We start from the raw sequence: 9,911 nt of genomic DNA on the forward strand, positions 1-9,911 counted from the left end.
TGACTTCTTGCTGTGATCTCCTTTATCCTGTCTCACAAAGAGGGGCAGCCTCACTCCTTACTAAGGCTAACCCCTCTACCTACACAGTGGATCCCATTCCAGCTTGTCTCCTGCAACAGCTGACTGCCTCACTCATCCCCACTCTATCACTTATTTTCAACCTCTTCCTCTCTAGTGACTCCTTCCCTACTGCTTATAAATATGCCCTCCTCCTCTCCCCTATCCTTAAAAACAGCAACAACCCCCCCCCCCCCCAAAAAACAAAACAAAACAAAAACCCAAAAAAGTTCCTGCTATCATATTCTATCTCTTCTACCCTTTATGGCCAAACCCCTTGGAAAGGCAGTCTGCAATAGGAGACTCCACCTACTCTGTTCTCACTCTTACAGTCTTGGTAATGACCTCAGTATTCCACCAAAACTGCTCTCTCCAAGTTTCAGTGACTTCTTAGTTGCCAAATCCAATGACAGCCTCTGACACCGAGGATCATTCTTCATTGAAACCCTCTCCTCTCTAGCTTTCTAAGTTCTCCTCCTACCCCTCTGACGGCTCCTTCTTGGGTTCCTTTGCTGGATCCTCCAGATCAAGCCCTCTCACCTGAGGTGTCCCTTAGGGTCCTGTCCTGGGCTCTCTTCTCTTCTCCCTCTGTTCTGCTGCATATGGTGATCTCATCACCTCCCACAGATTTAATTTCTATCTCTACGCTGCAGATTGCCAAATCTACTGTTCCTGCCCCACCCTTTCTGCTCCTCTGCAGTCTTGTATATTGAGATATCTTTCAGATATCTCAAACAGGATCTAGTGCCTTCCCTGTGTTAATTATGTCCGACTTATCTGGGATGGAATTGGTTAGGGCACGTTTCTTTGCTCCTTGTCTCCATTAGATTGTAAGCTCCTTGAAGGCAGGGGCTGCCTTCCCCCTCTATTCTCAGAGCTTAGCATGGTAGGAGCTTACTAAATGCTTATATAGGAAATGCAGGTTCAGGGCGGCACTGGGGCAAGAAGAAAAGGAAGACATTCCCTGCCCTCACACAGCTTACAGTCTAATGGGGAAGACAGCATACCAACAACTCTGTACAAACGATCTCTCGGGCAATGGGGAGCCGCTGAATGTGGCGAACTTTGGGGGAATGGGGAGCTCCAGCCTCGGAAAGAACGTTTCCAAGCGTCTGAGGACGCTGCTGCCTTTTCAAACAGGTATTTGTCTGTTGCAATTGTTCATTACAGCTGATCTCAGATCTTGTAGAAGTTACAATCCAGATGCAGCAATCAATTTCATGCCTTTGAATAAAGGATTGGCTTTTCACCTTGGACTAGGCTTCACTCCTCTGCTCTTCCCATGGGGCAAAGGCTCACCTAATAGTGCTAATGAAAAGCGAAGCTGCCAAGGACTCCTCATTGGCTATTGTTGGCTCGTAACAGCCGCCGTAGCAGGGCGTATCCGGAATTGAACGTTGGCCCATGTAAAGACTGGAGGCTTCTGCTCCTGGCTCAGGCCACCATGCAGCTTCCTGTGAGGCGACGCGCGGTCCAGGCGCGGTCCCGAGTGCTGACCCCGACCGTGGTCCGCACGACCAAGCTCTGGACCCCACAGGAGAAGCAGCAACTCCTCCATTTCCTGCAGGCGCGAGCCGGGGAGCGGGACCCAGTGTCTCTGTAGTTGAGGCGGGGGCTGTGCCACCTGAGGGAGGCTGAGGTTCAGGGGCGGGGCCGACGGAAAGGGGCGGAGCATGGCCCAGGCCTGTAGGAGGCTGAGGTTTGGGGGCGGGGCGAGAGAAAAGACTGATGTGGGGGCGGGACTGGAGGAAAAGAAGAAGGGAGGGATAGGAGACTAGGCAGTCTGAAGTAGGGGGCGGGGCAAAGACCAGAGCAAGGCTCTAGGGGCCGGGATGGAGTGAAAGGGGCGGGGTTGAGTTAGAGGGTCCTGGGGTGGGCAAGGAGAAAGTCTTTCTCTTTATCTCCATTCTTTTGTGATTGAAAACCCTGACTCCTTTTCTTTGGGAATTGGTGGGGAAGGAAAGGTTTGTCCATGGCTTGCCTTGGGTCATATTTTCACTTAGTGCACAGAGGTAAGATGACGGCATCCAGCAGGCTGCACAGGATGAACCAGAGGAAATAGATTGGAGGAGGAGGCGTGTTCAGCCTAGCAGTGACTGAGAGCGTAGTGAAGAGGGGTCAGGGCAGCCAAGTGACAGACCCGCGTTCTGAGTCTGTCCATATAAATGTGTCAGCATCAGAGGCAGGCTGAGCCTCCCTGTCTGTGTCCAGGAACTTGAGTGATGAAGGTTTTGTCCTGGCAGAGGTACCAATGGTGTGTGTGGGAGAGAGAGGGCAAAGTCATCCCCAAGGAGGAGGGAGCCTTGCAGAGAGGAGATGAGGGTGATTGTGAGGTGATTCCCATACACCCACTAGACACTTCCTCATGTGGCAACCAATCCCCTCTTTGAGACACTGGACTGACCAGCAGGACCCCAGTGGCAGCAGGTACCAGGGAACCATCCCCTGCAAGCTGAGAGGGCATGGTGCCCACCAGTGTGCCTGCGGATACATCCACCATGGGAACCTCCACTTTTAGGACACCAGCAGTGACCATCCCCTTAGACAGGGCTCCCGGCTCATCCTGTCTGCTCAGTCTTCCAGCCTTGCTGTTGGCTCTGCTTCAGGGCACCAAGCTGTGCAGACACTCCCGATGACCATGTCCTCTCTTGCAGGAGCCCGACTTCCACTGAGCCTTCTGCTGGCATGGCCATGGCCACTGCCTCCCTCCCACTTACTCCTCTTTCAGCTGTGGTACAAGCATTTCCAGGTTCCAGTGGTCCCTTGGACTGCAGCACACAAGGAACAATCTCCTCCTTTTCCCCATAAGCACCCCTAGTGCAGCCACAACAACGGGGAGAGACCCCGACACCACAAAGGATGCGGAGACACCTCCAGGTGACTTCTTCCATACTGAGATCACTGCTGATACACCTAAATCAGAAACTGCCCCCAGGGACAGTTCCACCACCAGCTTGACTCCAGGGCCCACTCCAGTTGATTCTTCCACTACCACTGTCTGAATTGCAGGAATTGAAACCAGCCCCATTTTGCCTCTGTCTTCAACTCTTACAGCCTGATCAGTGCCAGGAAATTGGGCCAAGCCCAGCTCTGCCTTTGAGGTGGACCACCCCAGAGAAGCAGGATGCCTGCCCTAGACAGTAAGAGAGCCAGACTCAGCTGCCCTGTCCTCTGTTGGTCCCAGTGTCATCCCAACATCTGCTGGAAGAGACATGAGTACTTTCTTAGTGGTTCCAGAAAGGTCATGGGAGGGTAAAATGGTGTTCAGCATCTTCCTGGAGACCACAAGATACCCCCAGAATCACACAATGCCCTCCATAGGCCCAGGAATAAGTTTTTTGACCTGATAGGACCTTCACCTCCTCCCTGCCCCAACCTCAGTGAAGGTACCAATAAATCCAAGACTGTCCCTTCACCCTCAGTAGTGAGTATGACTGGAACTCAGAGAAACCCACCCCTACCTTTTGTGACTGAACCCAGAGAGCCCAACTGAAGTAGTGCCTGAACTTAGCACCAGGGACAGTGGACAGCTCAGCAATGGTTTTACCTTCACCAGGACCCAAATGTTCCCAGTCAGTAGGGCAGCTCTCTCAGAGCCCAGCAAAATTTTATCAGGGAAGTCTCTCCTGATGAGCTGACAGCTGATCTCATGACAAACACTGTGGAAGGCTTGAGCCAAATACATGATAAATTGGAGATGATCAACAAGAAAGGACACCAGAATTCAGAGGGCTTACTTGAGAATTAAGGGGGTCATAGTGTAATGGGAATGTAAATTTTAAAGATCTTCCCTGCCCGTAGGCTAAAGTGCACCTGAAGCCTGGGGTGGGAGGCTTGTTTTTCAGTAGATTAAAACTGTGGGGTTATTGATTCTAGCCCCAACCCAGAGAAGGATCCATTAGGCAACCAGTGGTCTCCTAAGGAACCACTCTCAGATAGTTTCAAAGGCCCTATCAATGTGTCTTTTCCCAAACCTATGAAAAACGAGATAACAACTAGAGCAAATGTCATCTGCCTTTATCAGAGGGATCCCTCTGGTCCTTCACTGGATAAAGCAAAGATTTATTGGCATCTAATTAACGAGACTGCTGGCCTCACCAAGCTTGGACCTTACATCCTGGACAGGGATAGCTTCTATTTTTACGGTGAGTAGCCTCACTGAGGACATGCCCCTTGGGTCATATCCTTGATTTTGTTCAGAAAACAGTCATCCTGCCCCAAATTATCCCTCCCTTATTCTCTTCCCACTGGAAATTAAACACAACAAAGCTAAGCAAGGCACCCAAGGAAACCATATGGGCCACCTAACCCAGCCCCATCCCCTCTCTCTGTCTCTCTCTCTGTCTCTCCCTCTTTGTCTCTCCGTGTTGCTGTCTCTGTCTTTCTAGGTTGCAATCATCAGTGCTCTGTCCCAGAAACAAGCAGTGAGTATTCAGTGACTTGATTTCTCTATCAATCCATGACCTGACAGGAAACAACTGATATTCTCCACTCCATCCTATTTCACTCAGTACTCTGGAAAGAAAGTGAAGGGATGGGGGGTGGGGGGGGAAAGGAATGGCCTGTGGGGTCTCAGCATTTGAACCTTCAATTTCCATGGCATGGTTTAGTGACCTAGCTCAGGAGAGTCCATTTCCCCATATTCCACACTTAAGCATTATCTTCCCATTTTCATTCTTAATTTTTTCCCACTTCAGCTCCTGTCCTTCCTGTCCACATTGACTCCCCAACATTCTTCTCTTCTAGTGCTATTAACCAGTACCTCAGGTACCAATCTGATATATCTCTGCTGTCTCTTGTGAAGTCTGAATTGAATATTTTCTTTGGGAAGCTGACAGTAAGAGGAGGAGATATGGGAATTGTAAAGTAAGGTGGTGGTGGAGTATGGGAAGAGGGAGTTCGAGAGGTAGGTTCTATCACAGATGCATCATTGGAGTCAGGATGGTCAGTTTTACTTCCAATAAAGAATAGATCAACTTCAGTTGGGTATCCCTGGGTGAGTTGATGAATGGCTGGGAGGGAATTGGTCTAAAAGTTAAGAAGACAGGCTCAAATCTCACCAAAGAAAGTGGTGATGGGACCTTGTATGCCGCGAGAAGAAGAATGGACCAAGCCATATGGATAGTCCAAACACGAACTCCGTTTGTTGATTTTTACAACAAGGTTTTTATACAGCAATACTTCAAATGAATAGGACTCAAGATTTTTTTTTTATCATTATCTTAGTCTGTCATATCCTGGAAGTAGCACAGAATGGCTAATTCAATAAGGATTTGTCTTCTAGGTGACTAAAATCTTAGGGTAAAGCCTTTGATCTAGCAGTCAGATAGCTCCTTATGCAGCCACATCTTCAAAGGATACAGTGGAGAGAGAGCAGGCTTCAAAGCAGAAGCCACGTCATCAAAGGTATCATACTTAGAGCTGACCGCCTGTAAGGTATCTGAGTGGTGAACAAAATATTTTAGCTCTCAACATGTGTACACTTCATTGAATTCTCCCTGGGTCTCAGTTTCCTCACTTGTAAGATGAGGGGATTAGAAGGTCCATTCCAGGTTGAAATCTATAATCCTATGGTCCTGGTATCCAAGGCTCACCCATAAGGGTTTCTTTCCTTCCCCCATAGCAGCCAACAGTGTGAGCCTGCATGCCTTCAGCATGAATTTTGCCATAAAAATTTTTCTGTACACCGCAGACATGGCAGAGCCAGGGTCCCAGAAGTTCAATGCTACCGAAAGCATCCTACAGAAACTGGTGAGATTCCTTACTTCCTGTCCTGCCTTCCTCTTGTTTGGGACTCCAACCCCCAGGTGTTCAGGGCTTGCTCAGTCTCTCTCTTCCTTTTCAGCTCAATCACTTGTTTCCAAAGACTAACATTGGCTCTCACTATTCGGGATGCAAGCTGACTTTGCTGAGGTAAGGACCTTGGGAGAGATGGGCCCAGTTTGTCAGGGACCCAGATGAGGTCTGGTGCAGTCCTTCTTTTCATTGGTCCTATGGTCACTTCTTATCCACAAAGCCAGGAAGACTACAGCCCTCAAACAGCCGACCACCAGGGCTGTCTAACCAGGCTTTATTTCAAGAGGCATTTAGTTACTGCCCCGCAGGTGCCAAGTGCAGGGCTGGGTATGAAATATAAAGACAAAGCAGTCCCTGACCTTAAGGAGTTTATATTCTGTTGGTGTTAAGGGGATGCAATGTTATACAGATAAACAAATACATGGGTGATCCAAGGAGAGAGAAAACACTGACACCTGGGAGGGATTGGGGGAGATTTTTCATCAGTGGCATCTGAGCCTGGCGTCCCTGAAGGAGACTAAGGACTCCAAGAGGCAATGTTGAAGAGGGAGCACATTCCAGGCAATGGGAGAAATCTCATGCAAAGGTGTTAAGCAAAACAGGAGTTCAAAGTCAGCTAGTTGGCCAGTCTGGTTAGAATGGAAGTGAGCAGAATAACCATCAGGCTGGAAATATGCACTGAAGTGAGATTGAGAACTTTGCAGATCAGTCTAAGGGGTTTGGATTTAACGTTAGAGGAAATAGGGAGATACTAGAGGTGTTGAGCAAGGGGGTGAATGACACAGTGAGGGATGTGTCTTAAGATCATTTTGGCAGCTGTGTGAAAGATGGGTTGGACAGAGGGAGAGAACGGTGGTGATTGCAGGGATGGATAGACTTAGTGGGTTATTAAAGCCTCTAGGTAAGGGTTGTAGATGTGGGCCTTTGAATGAAAAAAAAATGTGAAAGAGCTATTATGGAAATCAAATGGACAATAGACTGGTCATGGGATGGAGAAAAAAGGAAGAAGCAAGGGTGACTCTGAGGTTTCAAACCTGGTGATTGGAAAGGCTGTGCTTCCTTTAACAGAAATAAGGAAGTCTGGAAGAGAGCCAGGCTTGTGGAGGAGGTGACAGGGGGGAGGAAAGAGATACCAAATTCCATCTTGTATAGTCTGTGTTTGAGATGGTAGTAGTACACACAGATGGGGAGAAACTTTTTGTACTTAGTTCACCCAAAGACAAGTTTGGGACATTTCAAAAGTTCATTTTACTAGTGGGATCACACACACACACACACACACACACAGCTAAGTGCAGGCAATTTTCAAAAGATCCAACACAAATTGTAAATAATCACTTGGAAAACTGTCCGATCTCACTAATAATCAATAGAGATGCGAATTAAACACTACTGAAAATTTAACTTATACTCAAAATGGTAGAAATAATTCAAAGAAATGACACTCAAATTTGTGGATAAATAGGAATACTCATTGGCTGTTAATGCTGTTGTGAAATTGCCAAATGTTTTTTGGAGCACAGACCATCATTATGTAATAAAAGTGACAAAAATTATCAGATTCATCAAGTGATTAGCAGATAAGTCAATCACAGAACATATATACATGATCCAAAATCCACATGAACATCATGCATCAGCTAAAAACCTTGCAAATGCTCAGAAGTCCTGGGCTCCTTGGCCAGTCTTCCAAGAGTTCCAAAAGTTCATGTGAAGATTTGGGTAGGATCCAGTATACGAAAATTCTACAAGAGAAGTCAGCCTCATAGAATAGGTTGTCTAGGTAGTTACTGTGGAAAGTATTCAATCCTTTCTGCTGTCTCCTACCTTCTGGAAGGAGTGCACCCAAATAGACTCAGGCCTTGTCCCGCAGGTCTCACCTGTCTCCACCTGTCCCAGCCTTTCCTTTCTCACATAAGAGGCTAGAGATTTCATTGGTCATGCCCAGTGCCCTGGGTTCAGGACCCCTCTCTGACCCAGACTAGCTATGTGACCCCAGGCAATGGTCTGAGTCTTTATGTTGCAGGGAAGATGCTGACCTGCATTAGTCAAGGAAGGCCTATGCCCTCAACTTCTTAAATCAATAAAATGATAGTTGGAGCAAAACCTTCTTTGATAGTAAATCATGATTTGTAAAAACCTGAATTACTTTGCAGAACTTTGACTGTTCCTTCTCACTGCAGGTAACTTTTTCATGCCTCTGGCAAGCCAGGTATTTCACAGTCATTGCCATGTGTCCTTTCTCAGGTTTGTCAAGAAAGTCTTTGAGGTGAAGGTCATTTGTTTGTACTGGAAATCGCCCACCCTTCTTAGCCTGGATGAAAAACATCTCTACAGGACTATTAGGAAGCATACGCGTGGTATTACCAGGCTGGGGCCCTATGTGATGAGCAAGAAGAGCCTCTATATCAACGGTGAGCGGCCAGCCCTGCCCAGGACTTGAATTTTGACTCCTGCTTGATCCCACTCCTGCTAACCTTTCCCCTGTCATCACAGCCACCATACGGCAACCTAATTATCTCTGCCATGTCTCCACTGTTGTGTAGCAACAATTTTGTTCCTTCAAAAATTGTGTTATTCCATGATAGAATCACTCTTGTAAAGCAATGGCCTTTTTGTATCATGAACTAGTTTGGGATCATTAAAAGCGTTACATAATTACCCAGTTGCCAGAAACAACCCAGCCAACTTCTTCCTCCTGTCTGATCCAGGACACAACTTAATACCCACATAATAGTAATACAATTATCTTCTTTAAACTAGGCCTTTGGGGCAGCTAGATGGAGCAGTGAATAGAACACTGGCCCTGGAGTCAGGAGAAGCTGAGTTCAAGTCTGGCCTCAGACACTTGACACTTACTAACTGTGTCACCTTGGGGAAGTTACTTAACCCCAATTGCCTTGCTTTCCCCCCTCCAAAAAAAAACCAGAAGCAAAAAACCTAAGCTTTTACCATGCTGTGCTGCAGAATGAAACAAACCAAAAAGCCACCTACTCTGGGACATGGCTGACTCAAACATGGTATCCTTATGTTCAAGATATTTTTGGGGTCGGCATCTTTTCAAAAAGCTATAGGTCATGAGCCATTATCCAGTGCTGTTTCTCTGTGGCTTCTTCAGTGGATTGTAGCTACTTAGGGACCACTTCAGTACAGAAGAGTGATTCCATCTCTTTCCTAGGCTAGGCCATAGCCCCAGAGAAATTTCAACCTACTTATGAGTCAGATCCACAGCTTTACTAGTCACCACAGCAAACAACTTTCAGGTCAAGTAGTTCTTTTGGGGGACTACTTTGCTTTCCCTGCAGCAACGTCTCCTCCAGAATTACCTCACATATGAATTATTTACCCAATAGATTCCTTTCACCTGCAATCATACCTATAGGTACATGGCCATGTAGACTACTGAGATTGACTCAGAAAGATTGGGAAGCATAAGGAGGAGCTGGAGACATTTTTCCAGCTTTCCTAAAATTATGCCCACTCTTCCTACATTACATTGACTCACTCTCACCATACTGGATTGAAGCTCTTTGTATTAGCTTTCAGGAATTTTCTTGTCAGGCCCATCTGTGTTTCTAATCTATGCAATACTACTCTCCAAAAGGCTCTCCCCAATCAGACTTACGTCCCTTCATTCATTTTTGTAGACTTGAGTAAGTCCCTTTTCTTTCCTGGGCTATAGTTTTATTTTCCTAAAATTAAGGGGTTGGATTAGATAACTAAGAAAATAAGGTTCCTTCCAGCTCTAATAGGTTATGACCTGATGAATGTTTCTTGCCCTATGAATATTACATGCTTGATTCTGATTCTATGAGGGCAAATTAAACTGTATTATGAATTCTATGACCACATCTTATCTAAACTTTGTATTTACTCCAGTGTTCACCACAATCAAAGATGTCAAAGATACTTATTGCATCCTTTCTTCAAATTAGTTTTATATATTTGCCTGAGCATCAGTGGGGCCAAGTGACCTGCCAGGGATCACCCAGCTACTGTCAGAAGTGAAACCAGGTATTCCTGAGTCCAAACTCAGGCATTGACCCAGTAGGGCTCTA

General features: G+C 46.7%; 1 protein-coding gene across 1 annotated transcript; it reads left to right on the top strand.

The window, feature by feature from the left end:
- The first annotated feature begins 1,959 nt into the window (after window positions 1-1,959).
- On the top strand, window positions 1,960-8,720 carry LOC138142244 (mucin-16-like). Its single transcript, XM_069063323.1, has 4 exons — window positions 1,960-4,202; window positions 4,446-5,808; window positions 5,903-5,970; window positions 8,101-8,720. Exons 2-4 carry the CDS (start codon window positions 5,713-5,715, stop codon window positions 8,294-8,296), a joined length of 360 nt encoding a protein of 119 aa, XP_068919424.1. The 5' UTR covers window positions 1,960-4,202; window positions 4,446-5,712; the 3' UTR covers window positions 8,297-8,720.
- The last annotated feature ends 1,191 nt before the right edge of the window (window positions 8,721-9,911 follow it).

Source organism: Petaurus breviceps, unplaced genomic scaffold (assembly GCF_028583685.1).
Source record: "Petaurus breviceps papuanus isolate PSGF00001 unplaced genomic scaffold, PetGlider_PUasm1.0 103, whole genome shotgun sequence".
In the NCBI taxonomy this organism is placed as follows: domain Eukaryota; kingdom Metazoa; phylum Chordata; class Mammalia; order Diprotodontia; family Petauridae; genus Petaurus; species Petaurus breviceps.

Excerpts from the sequence above, each read along its gene's own strand:
- LOC138142244 (XM_069063323.1), top strand. The coding sequence starts at position 5,713 with ATGAATTTTGCCATAAAAATTTTTCTGTACACCGCAGACATGGCAGAG. Across the intron at positions 5,809-5,902 it reads AAAGCATCCTACAGAAACTG|CTCAATCACTTGTTTCCAAA; the intron begins GTGAGATTCCTT and ends CTTCCTTTTCAG. Across the intron at positions 5,971-8,100 it reads TGCAAGCTGACTTTGCTGAG|GTTTGTCAAGAAAGTCTTTG; the intron begins GTAAGGACCTTG and ends GTCCTTTCTCAG.